The sequence below is a fragment of the Callionymus lyra genome, chromosome 13, assembly GCF_982586985.1.
Source record: "Callionymus lyra chromosome 13, fCalLyr1.hap1.1, whole genome shotgun sequence".
NCBI classification, from domain to species: Eukaryota; Metazoa; Chordata; class Actinopteri; order Syngnathiformes; family Callionymidae; genus Callionymus; species Callionymus lyra.
In genome coordinates this window covers 22,472,188-22,488,731 of record NC_141830.1, presented here as the reverse complement: position 1 = coordinate 22,488,731, position 16,544 = coordinate 22,472,188, and the positions used below count along the sequence as shown (strand labels likewise).

Below are 16,544 nucleotides of genomic sequence, written 5' to 3'. Positions count from 1 at the left end.
TTGTTACCGTCATTTTAACTTAAAGTAAATGTCATGTTAGCTAGCTAGTAAAAGTTTAGCTTCTCTAAAGATGATGGTTCGTTAGTCACAAACACAACTTAACTTAACTTAAAGATGGACGTTAGAGTTTATATTTCCGTTGCAATATACAAAATATAAAGTAATTTACCTTTTATTTTCAGGTTGAAAAGAGCGAATAACAGTAAGTTTCACGTGAAAAAAATGCTGACTCATGTAGAAAGTGACTCATCTGGACGAGTGAACTTTACCAGCATCAGTCAAACGAGGAGGAGGATGAGGAGCACCGGGGGGATGAAGAGGAGGAGGGCTGAGCTCCCCTGGATGAGGGGGTGAGGAAAGAGGGGGTGTGTTGGGGGGTCGCCCGAGCTGCCCTATATGGCTGTGGATGAGCTCCATGCTAATATCGGCTTGAGGGGCGCAGCATCGCGTTTCTGCCGGGAGTCAGCGGCAGCTTCACCGAGTCTAAGCAGGCTGCTTCAGCCATGGCTGACGGCGGAGAAGGGGAAGATGAGATCCAGTTCTTGAGAACTGTAAGTACCTTTTTTTTCCCTTCACTACCTGCCACCTGAAGTCACGGAATCATAGCGGAAGTTTTTATTTTTCTTCCATGGCCGTGACATGTTGCTTGTGCGTGGTTTACACCTGCCTGAACTGCAGGTTAACCATTGAAAATACACCTTGAATGTATATTTCTCTGAGCTCTTTAATCATTCTACACAAACACATGATGCTTCTGAGGGACTTTGAATAAGTTGTTCTGATACCAGCAGATACTATTTTAGTGGTTTGACGCAGCAGCAGGGGCTGGTAAATGATATGACAGCTTGTGAAGAAGTGTGTTGGGAATATTTGTCATAGTCTTTGTGACTCAGTCAGACAGCAGAGACAAACACTTGTCACAATGATACACGACTGAGTCTGATCTGAAGCTCTTCACTTCTTGTGCTATGAGATGTTGCATTCACTCAATTATTATCTAAAATAGATTCACAATTCTAGTTAATATGTTTATCATATTTTCATTAGATGAAAAACAAGTCGGCTAGTTATTTTCTTGTGTTGCCAAAGACATCATTGTTGATCTATTTATTTCAGTAATTGTTCATGAATATACAGTTGAAAACAATGTAAGGTGGGAATTGTATGCTTTCACATGTTATTTGAATATTTCTTAAATTTAAATTTCATTTTATTTCATTTCAACACCGATTGCAGGCGGGGTTGTTTTTATTTATTTTTAACATAACAGTACTGGTTTATTTTTTGCATCTTCCCTTTACTTATTATTTTTTATTATAATTTTTAATACACATCCATGAAAAATATACATATAAAACATATAAATATACATAAGGAAAAAATTGCTGAACTTATTAAAGATGTATTGTTGATTTCATAAATGACATTAATACATGCATTTGCAAGATTTGAGTGGTTAAGTTCTTTAGATACTGAATCACCTGATGCTTTTTTAACAATCTTGTTGATTAAAATGTCTATAGTATTTCTATATTTAGTTATATGTCTCCAAGCTCATTGTATTTATCCATATTTTAACTTTACGCACATTTAAATTTGAAATGTCAGTCCAGCAATACTTGATTTCCTTTTCCACCGTTGATGTAAAGAAGTGATTCAACATCCAAGACTTTACGAGAAATAACTCAATCATTGTTGGGGGAAAGCTTCATGGTCAAACCATAACGGGTTCAATTCTGCTCAATGTGTCCCCAAAACATTGCTCCAAATGATAGATTGGAATCCCAAAGCACATCCTGTCTTCTTTCCTCTCACTTTCACTTCTTTATGTCTTTATTTAAGCCCCTTCAGGCTCGGCTGCTTGTTTTTTTGGTTGGACGGGCTTAGCGGCTCCTACTATTTGTGATGCCAGCGATATGCTGACCCATGCCTCTCTCAGATTCTACTGTCACACTGGCATGCCCGGGAACTGATGACAACAGCAAAACAACGGGGTCTTTCCCTTCGAACTCTCGTTATCGAATCTCTGTGGTGAGAGAAACGCGCCCTCGTGGGAAGCCCAAGAATATAAGTGCTAATAGGAACACTACATTATGAACCAGTTAACATAGTGGACTATGATTATCGGCCACCAGTGTTTACTACTAGTTGATGTTAAGCAATTCGTGTGTAGCATTGAGGAGGATCAGCACCTCCAAGTCTAATGTAGTTGTTGTTATTCATTGGAGTGCAGCGGGGGAGTACTGAGTGAGACTTTTCGCTTACCGGGAATCATTTAGAGACGTAGTGTGATGAGACATTTCAAAACATGAAGTGATAAAAATGCTTGATGGTTACATGAAAAATGGGTTTATTCTGGAGATTGGTTTTTGATGGGCGCGACACGGTTTTTCATCTATTAAAGACATGGAGTAAAGCTTCCTCATCTTCACATGTTGCCTCCCTGTTGAGTTTGTTTAAAAATGTTTGGATGTGAGGAGAAAACAAGGCATACCACTTGCCACGACAAAAAGTAAAAAAACTTCTTTCATTGACTCGAATTCAGTTGAATGCATGAATCACTTGTATTTCCTTGTATGATTTGTCCATTTCAATTTGCAATGAAAGAACAAAAAAGTGGATTAAGCTAACATAGTCTACGTAATAGTACAATTTAGCCTTCAGTAAAATATTGCTTTATTTAAATTAAAATTGAGATTATTTTGAGAATAATTGTCCATTTCATAATTTCACGTAGTGAACATATAAGACCTTGTTTATATTTACAACATTATACAAGTCAAGAGTGTTTTGATGTCCTTCAATGATCGTGCTAAGACTAAACCCAGTAGATCCATCACCGGTAGCGTGTCTGGGCTTATTTGGAGTTTATGTTGTTCTGGAAGCCTTCTACATGCCAGCAAGGACTCTTGTGGGGGGTTAAATTTAGCTTTTTTTAAACTGATGCTTCCACAGTAAACGCAGCTGCAATCCCCCTGGCACCCTGTTTCACCAGAGCCAGAGCTTTAGTCTGGGCCGCACAAGATCTGAGACTCTTCACACCTTACTTTACAAGGATAAAGTAGAATTTATACATCAAATCCAGAGGACCACATATTGTGGCTATTTGTAAGACTTGGCGGGATACATCTTTGTATTGGTAATCACTTTTGATACGAAATAGCCTGCGCTTATTCAAAGCTTGTATTTATTTAAAGCTGTATAAATGAATTTGTAGCATGGTCATTCATGATCATGGTAAAGTATTATTTTAAGAATTTACTGCTTATTTCAAGGCTCGACAGGCCAATTATTGCAGATTTCTCACTAGCAAATAAAAATACACAAAGTACCTTTTAAGAAAGGCCAATCCAATAAATTACCATATATAATACCAAAGCACATCGGGGATGTACCTAGGGGTGTGGGTTGACAACCAGGCTTATTCTGCCCTCTTAGTGCATCACAACTGAGTGAAATATCTTGGGTTTGGTCTCACTATTCTTCCAGACGTCGTACTGACTTGGAATCTTTAAGCTACGCAGGGACATTTACGGTTAGCCCGGGTTGCCACTGCTTGAGAAGAGGTCACTGTAGTAGGAGAAGATAATCGCTGGTCCACTAGCTTGATGTGGCGTCGGTTTCTCCTCATAGTGTCGCCACACGCAACGTGAAGGAGCGCGGTGTCGTAGCCGGGTTCAGCACCGTTGCCGTAGTTTCAGTCCAGGTTTTTGCTCCGTCGACCTTCCGTCTCACTTCATCACCGATATTAAGAGGTGGCAGAGGTCTGGATGAGTGTTTTTGGTTGTAGAATTTTTCATATTTTTGTTTAGCTCTAGCATCATATCATTTTAACCGTTTTAAAGTCGGGTAACTTGGTAAACAGGCTTTCTTTTAAGATGGGGAGTGTCGTGCGGATTCGGTTATTTTTTTCAATAACTCCCATTGACTCCATTTATTGCAGCTCTGCTTCTACTTAAGGAAGAAGGGGAATTGGTACATGGCATGGTGTTGCTATGTTATATGGCTGTGTTCCTTCTTTTAATGTGATCTTCACAGGTTCACTTTTTAGCGTGTTAACTGTGTTGACTTCGTCAATACGCTTGATCAGACCCAGTTTGGTCGACACTGTTCTGCCCCTTCCTCCTGTGTTCTGAGATTTCCATAATTCACTGTGTTTTGCCATTTCGATTGCGGTGCGAAGGTTGGTCACTTTTCATTTGCAGTTTTTGTGACACTTGTTTGTTTTATATGACAATTTGGTCCCGCATCTGCTCATCCTTGCATTCTCAAAATAACAATTCTCAACTAACTCATAAAGTTTCCGGACAAATGCTTCCACAGTGTCTCCGGGAAGTTGGTCTCTCGTGTGAAACCCTCTCATAAATCACGTTACATCTCGTCTGCAGCGTCTTGAATATGTGCTCGGCCTCTGCTCCCTATGTTTGATTTGGACATTTGAGGGCTTATGAAATATAGTATAGTATCGAGCAGCCTTATTTTATTGTTAAATCTATACCATCTGTGTCATCATTCCCAGTGCCTTCTGTGCCACACTTGTCACTGCCCTTGAAAAGTTTCTCCTCCCTAATGAGAGATGTGCAGTCTGGTTCTGCAGCCTCAGGTGAACCTTGATCTAAATTCAATGGGATGAATTTCTGTGTTGAGTGAGCAGGCTTGTGATCGCGAAGCGACAGCGTGTTTCTCTGGAAGCTTCTACGCCAACACAAAAGGACAGCGAGTCCGCGGTCGTACTTTTCCACTCATTAAACCAACCTTGTGGGCGACAGCACCTTGTCACCGGCTGTGCTTTTCATCCCTAATGTGAGGTGATTCTGTGGACCCTGATAAGTGATGTTAAAGGCATTATTTACTAATAATAGCTTGATAACCATCACCTATTGCAACAGTACTTAATGTTTTTAATTAGTATTATTTTCTGGTTATTTTTTAAATTAGCAATCCAATTTGATCCTTGATGTTTGAAAGTCTTTAAAACTTTAACATTTAAAGGTCTAATTGTTATTACTCTGGTATTACCCATCCACGGTGGCATGTGTGAATATTGGGATTGATAGATAATTGGTGTGTGTATTGGCCAGATTCTTGCTATAAGATACTATATATTGATACTGTTGGAACAACAATATATTGTTGGAATTATCAAGTACTTGACTCTAGTGACAACATGATTCTTGACGTAGTCGAAACTGCTTTTATATTTTTAATATATATACTGTATGTCCAAACACCCCACAGCGAAGAAAGAAATAACTGCTTAAATTCCATTTGTTGTTGGTTTAACTCACTTTATCCATTGTCTACTATGTAACTTCAGCCAGTGGCAACGTTAAATTTTGTCTCTCAGAAAAATAATTAAAAATGGGAGAACATATTTTAAGGATCATGAAATGGAACAGGTTAACAGATGGTTCTGATTTAGTTGGTATTTGTCTGCATCCAGAGCGGTTTTGAAGGATGAAGCTCTTATATTATATGTAATCATCTGTTTAACTCTGCTGCTGATCGGCTCAACCTGTTCAGTAAAAAACGGTGAAATAAGGAACCGTTAATCTTGTAGTCTTATGTGTCTTCTTGTGACAATGAGATGGTCCATCCCCTTCATCCAACAGTATCAGATTATAGGATTATCATGCGTAGTTTATAAATCCATATACTATGACTATAGCCCATAATCATCTCAAAGTGAAACAAAGATCAAACTTTCGGAGAACAGAATGTAGGATCACTTGTCGCTGCAAAATGAAACAGCGTGACTTGGCTCTCAAACCAAGTTAATAGCTCATTAATCAATTAGAGTCTAACAGGTCTGCATGTCTTTTTAGTCAAAGCCATGAAAGAGGAGCTTTGTGAAAAAGAAAATGAGCTGCCTTACAACGTTTTATGCAGTTCTTGGTATTGGAGTGAAGCTTTTTCTCTTACCCATCTTTTAATCACAGGCATAATGGAGTTGTCAGAATTGTGCGAAACGAAAGCATTATCAATCTTATTACCTTGAAAGATTTGGGTGTGTTTGAAATACTGTTAAACATTGCACTGAAATGGTCATGTGGTACTACTAGTTGTTCCAAGGACTGTATATGCTGAAGCTTCAACTTAAACTTAGTAACTTTTAAGATTTGCATTGGGGAAAAATAGGTCGAAACATTTCGATTTCAAAGCCTTCTCTTCCAAACCTGCTTACTCCCTTGCGATTAGAGACAAACCGTGAAGTTGTTACAGCTGAACATTAATCTAATCAAATTTATACTGCTTGACATGTCACTTTCACATCATTTGTTACAAGGAACAACATTTAAAAAAAAAGTTGTAAATTCTATACTTTCTAGAGGACATCCAGCATAGTTAGTGTTAGCAAATAAAACTTGTTAAGATGTTTCTTTATTCAATTTCCCTTAATGTAAAGGTTAATCACTCATTACATCCTCACGTCGTCTTCCAAGTGCATGTTACGGTAACTAGAAACCACAGACTTACTGGATAGAGCGCTGACTGTTTTGTGTTACCATGCATTTTTGTAATTATTATCGATATCCCTCTATTTCAGCTTTAAACCTTACTAAGTACCGTAGAAATGTCCAATCATTTGAACATAGAGAATTACTTCTCAACAATAATGAAGGATTCAAAGATGTTTTATTTCACAAAGCCTTTTGAGCATCTTGTCATATGTCTAATAATTCTTCCGATAACCTGTAAAAGCTTTGACAGCTGTTCAATCATCCATGGATACTAAGTCCCAGAATTGACATCTTGGAGCATGATGGATCTATAAACCACCTCCTGCCCGGGGAAGAGAGAGGTTTACGTTGTCATGGACCGTTACTAATGTTTTTGAGAAACGCTTAAATGCTTGCAGGATTTGTCCTGTGTCACGTCCTCTATTGAACCTAATTCACGCTGTGACGTCTGTGGGATGAAAGTTTGACCTCTGAGATCTGTTAAAATGAAAAGAATAATAAAGAGCTTGTCAAGTCACAGAGAACATCTTCATGGTTCTCTGTTGTAGTTCTTGCAGATGCAACAAGTTGCCATGTGAGAGTATTCAAAAAAAATGCATTGAGTTTAAATTGAATATAATATGTTACATTTTTCAATATAATTGTATTAGGTTAATTGAGTTTAAAATATATATTTTTAAATAATATAATTTAATATTCTTCTTTGCAGCATCACAAAGTTATCTTTAAACTAGTGTCACCTAGTGGTGAAGGAGTGTTTCATCTGTATTTGAGTCAACATGAATGCTTTATGTTAGCAGCATTCATTCATAATATGTTTTGACAACAAGTAAAAAAAATAATTTTTAGCAAAAAATAAGCAATTTAATGTGACACATTAGTGTATTAAAAAAAACATAATATAATGTACAGTTAACTCATTGATAAGCTGAGTGAAGCCAATAGGATGATCAAGCCAGAGCATGTGTTAGCAGAAAATGTACTCGGGCCAGGACTCTTGCTGAATTGAAAGGGAAGGAGTCAGGCGGTCCAGCCATTGCCAAGGGAATTTAGTGAGCACTTTCTTAGATGGTTTGCTAAAACGCAAAGAGTCCAGTGGGCAAGTACATGCATAGTGGTCCGTTCCTGCATGAAAGGTTGATGGGATACCTTTGTCAGTTTGGATCTGCCAGAATCTATCTTTTTCCGCTCTTTATTCCCTTATGTGGTGTCAGGTTAAGGCTGTAGCGATAATGAATTTAACGATACTATTCAATTCGATATATTCAGCTCCGGATATGATTCAATATAATATATTCAGCTTGGTATACCATTCAATACAATATATTACACTCATGATCTTAAGAGAAACGATATATATTGAGCTCAAGATATGACTCAATACTATCAGGAAGGTGAATGGAGAAACCCAGGCGCAGAGGTAGATTGCAAAAACTTGATTTTATTCCGTGGGGAAGGCAAAGGCGTAGTCCAACAGTCCAGTAGTCGGCAACAAAAAGGCAATATCAAGGGTAAGGCAAACTCGGCGTCAAGGGGCAGAAACAGGTTGATTAACACACAAGGCAGGAATGAGTCTTGGTTGGGAAAAGGGTAAGAGACAGGGTACGAATACTTAGCGGCAGGATACAGGCACTAGACAATGGTGATGACAAGACAAGGACGTGACAGAGAGTGGGGGCTTAAGAGGACAGGGGAGCAATCAGCAGCAGCTGGGGGCGGGACTAACAATACACTGCTGGGAACAATTACTACTCAGACAGGGGGGAAGTAAGACTAGCACAGACACAGAAGGGAGCGGATTTCACAATAAAACCGGAAACACAAGGAGGAACATGTAGACTCATGACAAATTCAAAATTTATATTAAGTGATTGTTCCTTTCTCTTTTCAATTAATGAACTGAAAGCCAAACATCAGCCTTCAAAGCATGTGGAGTCGTCCGTATGCTATCCTCTTGTCCTCAGTTAATGCTAGGATTTCTATCGTTTCTTCAGCTGCGTAATGACTGCTGCTATCTAGCTGCAAGAAGTCCAATAGAGAAAACAAAATGAACATCGTGAATAATCGCATGTCAACTGTATATTTAAAAAATAATAATTTACTTAAATTTTAATCACACCGTATAGAAATAAAAATCCTCAAACAACTATGATTAAAAAAAATATGATTTGAAAGCCCCCAAAAATAATAAACAAATTAATAGATTTCTTTTATATAACAAAATTGCAAGGTAAAAAATACCAATATATGTCTGTGTTTTCCTCACAGACCTATGTCAGGTGTTTGTATTATACCCCCCGTCCTAAGGACAAGACTAACTTGTACATGAAGTTTCAGTAAGGTTTTCAGATGGTGGATTAATGCGTCTACATACCAGGATAATGAGTCTTGTGCCCATTAATCACTGGGGAGTAGTACCTGTGGAGATAAGTTGATCAAAATCTGCCTGTCTTCTGCTGAGGTGGACATTGGCCTTGCATGCTTGGTCGCTCTAGCAATATGCACACAGTCTAATCCAGGAAAAATCCAATTTGTTTGGGGATATCATATAAATCTTGGAGCTGGTGATCCGTAGCAACTTACCGCAGGAAGGTTTTCATGAATGTTATTACTGTTTTTTCTGCTTTACTTTGAGCAACGATGTGGCACAGTTGTTGGTGCACCACAATGAAAGACTGAATATAATAGAAACACAATTCATTAGTGTAGACAATGCTTAAGATACGCCGCTGTTTACATAAATTACTGATTCGGTTTTGAAGATTGATGCTGACTGCACTCATAATTCAGTGTTGTTTTAAATTGTGCCGAATATCACAGGCTTGCTTCAAGATTTTGTGCAATCATACAAATCCATGGAGCAATAGAACCCTGAATAATTCTATGATACATCCATTCAAGTAGATATTATTATTTCCTGCTAACCCTTGTCATTTATGTTTGGGAGTATCTCATCTTAACCTGCTGTGCAGTCACTTCAAACTCAAGAAAATAGTGATCAGAGATGGAAAACTCTCACTATAAGATTAAACCATGAAAAACCCTTTTTTGAAATTTGACAATGAATTTCGATCTATAGGCTGGGTTATAAAAGTTGCAGATGCTCCATGTGCTGCTTTTATACAAACTTACCTGAAGTTCTGACCAATCAAATGCTTAAATAGAGAACATGACAAATGATGTTGGTCTATAGTTCAAAAATCTTGTGTGTTTTGTCGGACAATTTTACATTATTCTATTTAATACATTTAAAATCTTTATTCAGAGATGAAATATCGGTGCCATATGATAATTCAAAGTATCGCGATACATTGCCATAACAGTTTTCTTTTACACATCTGTTTTTTAGAGTGTAGAAAATGTATTAAATAAGTTTAAGAATAAGATAACCGTATCCAAGATGGTTGTGAAGTCTCCCGGGTGTTTTAACTAGAACAAAAAGAACATCAGCATATTTAAAACCGTTATATATATTTTTTTTTTTTTAAGTTTATATTCCGTACAAAGACCAACATTTATTTTATGATTCCTATTTGGTCATAGCTAAAATGCCAAACGAATCATTATAGAAGGTGGATTTCATTTCCCTTTTTCTCGGCTTCTGAAGCAATAAATGCCTGCAATGGCAAAGCATTTTTTTCATCTGAATAATCGGCACCTTTTGACAGCCTCCATACATTAGCTCACATTTCCAAGTTTAGATTGTGTTTTCTAACTCCCCCAGGGTTACTTTGTTCTTTGAAAATAAACTCAGTCATTTTCTCACATTGACACACTGTTTTGTGTTACCATTGTTTGGTCTACCATGCCAGATTTAGAAAAGATATGCATTTCTCAGACTGGCTTCAATATGGCTGCATGATATAATTTGGTTAATCAAAAAGTACAAAGCTTTTGAAACACTACTTTTCTTACCATGTGGTGGTTGTTTTTGTTTTGGACAGATCTGCAGAGTGAAGTCATTCTGTTGATGTAAAGGCCAACTTATTATTTGGCACTATGGAAACTGCTAGACTGTGCCAAATAGTTGTTCATGTAATGGAAAAGTTCCATTACCCCTCGATGAGGTTATGAAAATATTGATGCGGCTGCAGTTGTTGTTTGCTTGTTGTCGAGGCACTAATTCGCTAACAGGCAACACAACTGGGCCAAAGTTATAAATCATTTTTAAAATACCAAAATCCTATTTAGGAAGAGGAAGTTGCTAGTAACAGCCAATGACAACAACAACAGTTTTTTTTTAATTTTACTCCAAGTGACTGATATCTATAAATATACATCTAATAAATATACAATATGTGTTTGGCCCCTTGCACTATTTAATTGTTGCACCACAACTTTCATTACTCTTTGCTGTATGTATAAAGGTGATGAACAGAACCTGTATGACAACACTCTTGGATTTAAAAATCTACTCTTATAGATACCATCTGCCTTAATTTGACGTATAAGCTTCTAGCTCTCGCACATCTACACTGTATCTTCTTCTGTGCTCAGTGCTGTTAGCTAATCTTCAATAAAAACATGTAGCTCAACCTTTACTTAGCACCCTGCTTGGCATTTATGAGAAACACAATCCCAGAGGGGTCCAAGCAACTTGGGTACACGGAGATAGTGCGAACAAGCGCTCGAATGTGCCAGAATTTCAGAAGTCTTATGAGATTTTGACTTGCCTGCTTTGCTTTTGTTCGTCAAGGAGGTCATCGGGCTGTTGATGGCCACTGAGCATGTGCAAAGTATGCAAGTTAAAATAGCAGTGCTCAGGGATTCAACATATTCACCTTTTCTCAATTTCACATTGGTGGCAGAGCGGGGTGGGTTGTGGGAGTTTATTTGGCTCACCGGAGCATCAGGACTTCTCAGGTTTCAGTGGGTGGATGCATCAGACTTCTCTCAAACACCTGCCACCGTCTATTAAAGCTGGGCGGACATAACAGAGTGACGACTCACAAAGCAAAAGTGTGAAAATGTGGAGGCTAAGGTTCACGCCTTGAGTTGGTCTACTCAAGGAAAACCCTAACTCTGACAAACATCCTGGTGGTTTGAGTGGATAAGTGTGAAACCAGTGTGTACGACTTTGAGGATTGCCGGTTGGGTCTGTGAGGATAGGGTCAAGTTGCTGCTCTACACTTGGAAGTTGGTTGAAGCTGCCACGCAAGCCTGACTTAGCTCCTCCTGCTGTAGCCCTAAACTTAGTCCTGATGCTTCTCTTTAGCTGTCTAGCAGATGGTCACACTCCTGCTGCAAGGATCACTTTGCTTCAGATTCTTTGGATCAGGACCAAGTCAAGAGTGCAGCGACAGAGTGTCCTGTTTATGGCACAGGATTCACATACTTGGATTGATACAGATTAGCTTTTATTTGATATGGACATGATCTGAAATGGGCATGATAGCCTGCTGCTCATAAAAGACACAGGTCCTTTTCAATCTCTGGTAAACATGTAGTTATGTCCGAGCTTTCCTTAAAAATCCTTTGTTCCCTCAGCACATACTAAGAAAGACTTGACACTTCCCTTGAACCCTGGAAAAAGTAAATCAAAATATCAGAGGGTCCAGTACAAAGAATACAATTTAGGAATGAAATGTATAGACCGCGTTACACTTAATTCCAATATATGTAAAGAAACAATATTTGAATAAATGTTAGTCTAGAAAACAAATTAAGTTTAGCAAGTATAAACATTTTAAGTTTTAAGTTCAAATGTAAATTGAGGTGAATTGATCGTAAGATTAGTTGTTAACATAAATTGGCTATAAGCTTGGACAAATAATTTCACTAACACTGAGACATTTTTTGCAAGACATAAGTGCTTATATCTTAGATTATGGCTTACAAAGCTTTGTAGAGTGAAAGAAATGAGTGAGAACTGTATTGTTGTTAATTATAGATTAAAATTATTAATACTAATTTCATACTTTTACACTCATCCCACATATATATGACATTACTGTTTCCTAAAAAAGATGAAAAACAATGGTTGGCTAAGCACGTAATAAATGTTGCATTAGGTGTGTCTGCAAGCTCTGAGTCCTGAACCACTGCTTCATGTAATATTTAATCCTTCCTAAGTATCCACCGAACATGCTGAACTTTGAAGACTTTCTTTAGTTAAAAAAAAAAATGCTTTTCTCGATTAACATTTGAGAGGTTTTTTCAACCCGAGCAAAAAGCGAGCGGGTGGTGGTTGTTTTTCCCATAAGGCTGCGAGTTTTCCATTTTTATTGAGTTTGTATGTTGGTTTGCATGGCGATGTTTTCTGCTGGCCCTCGACTCAAGAAGGTTTTTATTGGAACAGTAGTTTTTAGGGCTGTTGCGATACACTTATCTATATATTCAGTTCATAATATGATTCTATACGATATATTTCAATATGATTTCGGAACTGGCATTAAAAGGAGCTGGAGTCGGCTGTATACTATCCTCTTGTCCTCAGTCATCGGCGGGATCTTGAGGGATTTCATTGTTCCTTGTTCATTCTATTGCAAAATCTAAAGTTAACAACCACCTGACTATTTGCATGTCAATTGAAAAATTGGATAGTTTTATTTTACACAGACTATTGAAATATAAACCACAAAATAACTCTAATTAAAAAATAAAGATAATTTGAAACCCATATACAGGTATATATATAGAGAGAAGAAAAAACATCTACATATATAACAGCGTTTTTTCAAAACCCTAGTCATTTTGTTATACAAAGAGGAACTAGATGGAGGTTTTTGTTTGGAAATCATGCTAAAATAAGCTCTCCTAAACCTAGACTAGTCTAGCTTTTGAGGCTTTTTATAGATTTTTAAGATTCAGTGGACATAGTTATTTTAAAACCAGTGGATAACTTCTGAAGATGATAGCTAGGGGTTTTGAAATAATTCATATTATATAATGAGCGATGTAGGAAATTGTAAAACTGCTAGTCTTTCCTCTTGAAATTCACTGTAGTTGTTTTATTCAGAGATTGTCAGGAAGCAGGAAGAACTGCCAGCCTGTTTAACAATTCAATCTGACCTGCCAGGTGTTGTCTGTCTCTTCAATACTAGAAGCAGCTTGCAGTGAGTTATTTTCTTGGATGGCAACTGGATTGATGATTCATCCGACTTTTCATTTTAGGGTCAACAGCCAAAGAAAAGAAGCCCAAACTTCTGTCTGTTTTTTTTAGGATCCTTCCTAGACTACAAGTGTCAATATTGACACACACCTAAACTGGGAGGAAGGTGGTGAAGTTATAATTATTAAAATAAAAAACAACTGAACAGCAGCACTTTTCTTTTAAATTAAATTGTGTTTAAAATCATACAGGTGTTTCTCAAGCCACGTACCAGTGTATGCGAGAAGACAAGTCAAAAAAGTTATTTTTGTGGTCACCTTACTTAAAATTACGTCTTTCAAATTTGACCTTTTTTTTGGAATGTTTTTTCTTAATCCAAATCTGTTGAAGAAACAATGCTTTAAAAAGGAGTGGGAGAACCCTCCCATCAGCTGTGATCAGACGTGGGACGTGACTTGGCAGTAGACGTGCACACTAACTGAACGTGCAGCACACAAACAAATCGATAAGGCTGTTTCTTGCCAAGTGGAGGCTCAGCTTCTCCTCCCTAACAGATACAGATGTTCATTTATCGGGTCAATTGATTCAATTGTTGTCTTCCGTTCTCCTCCACAAAAGGTTGACAGCAAAGTCAAATCTCAAAATGAAGTAAATTTTTAATCCATATATAATCTGAATACTTAGAAAACAGCAAACACTGCAGTTTTAACAAAAGTGTCTGATACATTTTTGTAGCCTTGTGTAATACCTTTTTCCTCAACACCCAAGCTTTCACAGGCAGTTATGCAAACCTACATCCTCCAGCATGTTTCCAATATTTTAGTGCTAAAAAATACTATGAATAATGCATTTCCACTTTCTCTTGTTGGTCTGTTGTGGAGTAACTGAAATCATGCTGCTCTCTCTTCTGACAGGACGATGCAGTGGTTCTTCAAAGTGTGGCCACCATCCAAAAGGAACATTGCAAGTTCTGTCTGGCCGCTGAGGGACTGGGAAATCGCTTGTGTTACCTGGAATCCACATCCGAGGCCAAGGTGAGGACAACATTAGCTATTCCAAGAGTTCCCCCGTAGCCGTTTGGGAGTTGACAAGCTGCTGGTGTGTGAATTGAGACCCTAAAGGCAGCAGTTAAGTTTGTGATACTTTTGCTGAAGAGGATCTTATAAGTTCCTCAGTACAACTTTCTTTATCTAATAAAGACTAAGGAGAGATGCATTTAGAATGAAACCGACTAATTCAGTAACTAATTTGTAAACTAGATAGCCTAAGATGAAACTATTTGACTCACTTATGCATCTTCATTAAAAAAAAGGCTATATTCATCTGTTTTCACCTGAACTATAATAACATTAGAGTGCATCAATCTTGTTTTACCAAAGAAATCCAACATCTAAAATTAAGACTAAGCGTGAAATTGTACTCTCAAAAAAAACAAGCCACAAATTAGATGAGTGATATTAGGAAGTGTTGAAAAACACCAGGGATTTGAAAGATAAATGGGTAACGTGCTTAAACATGTAAATTAAAGCACTGTAAAAAACCTGCATAGATTATATACATCTAAATCCACTGGGTTTATATTGAAAGCTTTTAATTGTCAGATGTTTACTAGACCTGTTGCAAAGAGACAGAAGAGCCCTGTCAACCAAATCTTAAAACTCATGCCTACTCAAGTTGGGTTCCTGGTGTCCCTCATGTACCGCTAATTATGGGAGGAAACTATTCCTCCTATAGCTATTCCCAAATATCCCAAAGCTATTCCTCAGTTTTGTAGTTAGACGCTTCATGATCTTTGCTGTGTGTGGTTGGAGCACAGTAGACACACATCTTTGTGTACTACATGCTATTGTGGTGTTACATCAACTTGGATATAAAAGTCAAATGAACGATAACCAGTCACATAAATGTTGATATACTTAATTTGATTTATGGCTATGTTTTGTTAAATTAATCTTTTCCCTTCTCATCATTGAATTTGACTTTCTAAGTGTCCTAAATCCTGCTGAAACTGCTGACTATTACTTAATTGAATTGTATCTGAGCTAGTTTCATGCACTGAGTAATCGTTACCTTTCATGGCAATCCACTTGCATGATTTTTTAATGAACCGGTTTCCAAACAGTCAAACGAATGCTCATAAAAATCTAACATCTGGCATGGAACCATTGAGCAAGTCTTTGAGGACGTGTTAAGCCACCTGCCGACATCGTGGAGCGAGCGAGAGAGCAGAGGAGCTGTCAGACTTACCAACATCTCACCTGATGTCTCAGGATTCCTCGGCAATGGCTCTGGCTGTTCTGTGGTGTAACAAGGGAATCTGTCATCTAGTCCCTAATATTCTGGTGTTGATATCTCTTTTATTGCTGTCACTGCTGAAAGTGGATATCAACAGTTTGGTCGTAGTCGGGGGTAGGATTTAGGGTATAAGTTGGCCCAACCTTCCAACCGTTTCCCTACTTTGCAGTTCCCATCAAAGTGAGTGGTGCTTCCATTGTTTTAATAAGCCATATTCCACAAAATAAATAGTCACAAACCACAGAGTCAATCTAAAAAGTATTTGCTGCTTTAAACTTAAAGGTTTAAGACATGAAGTTAAAGTTTTGAAAATAAATGGACAAACTTTTTAATTGTATAAGAAGCCTGCTGAAATACATTTGATGAAAGGATCAGTTAAAGTCTTTTAAAACTCTGATCATTGATAGAATGTTTTTTCTGGAACCACTGAGCTGATCTGTTCCCAAATAACCAGACAAGTGTGTCTAAGAGGCCCTGAAATAAATATGATAATTGGAAAATGTGTGGTGAATTATTTATAAGAATTGTAATGTCTGCGGACTGCTATGAATTCTAAAACTTTGACACTCGAGTTAATGGGATCCCGATTGCCCGGAAGTAAAGTAAAGTTGGTTTTGGATCTACAATTTCAAAGTCAGTTTAGGTAGGTTACAATGATTTTGTTTGCTTGTTGTTGTTTCCTTACCAACTGCTCATCAAACAAGGGATCAGTGCTTATGTATTTATTTTAAGTTTGA

At 37.6% G+C, this 16,544-nt stretch overlaps 1 protein-coding gene across 1 annotated transcript in view; it reads left to right on the top strand.

Moving 5' to 3' along the window:
- The first annotated feature begins 380 nt into the window (after positions 1 to 380).
- Positions 381 to 16,544, top strand: part of ryr3 (ryanodine receptor 3) — an 89,298-nt gene continuing 73,134 nt past the window's right edge. Inside the window, exons 1-2 of the mRNA XM_087805278.1 lie at positions 381 to 551; positions 14,427 to 14,546. Coding sequence (XP_087661404.1) covers positions 504 to 551; positions 14,427 to 14,546 — 168 coding nt within the window. The 5' untranslated portion in view covers positions 381 to 503. The remainder of the gene's footprint in view (positions 552 to 14,426; positions 14,547 to 16,544) is intronic.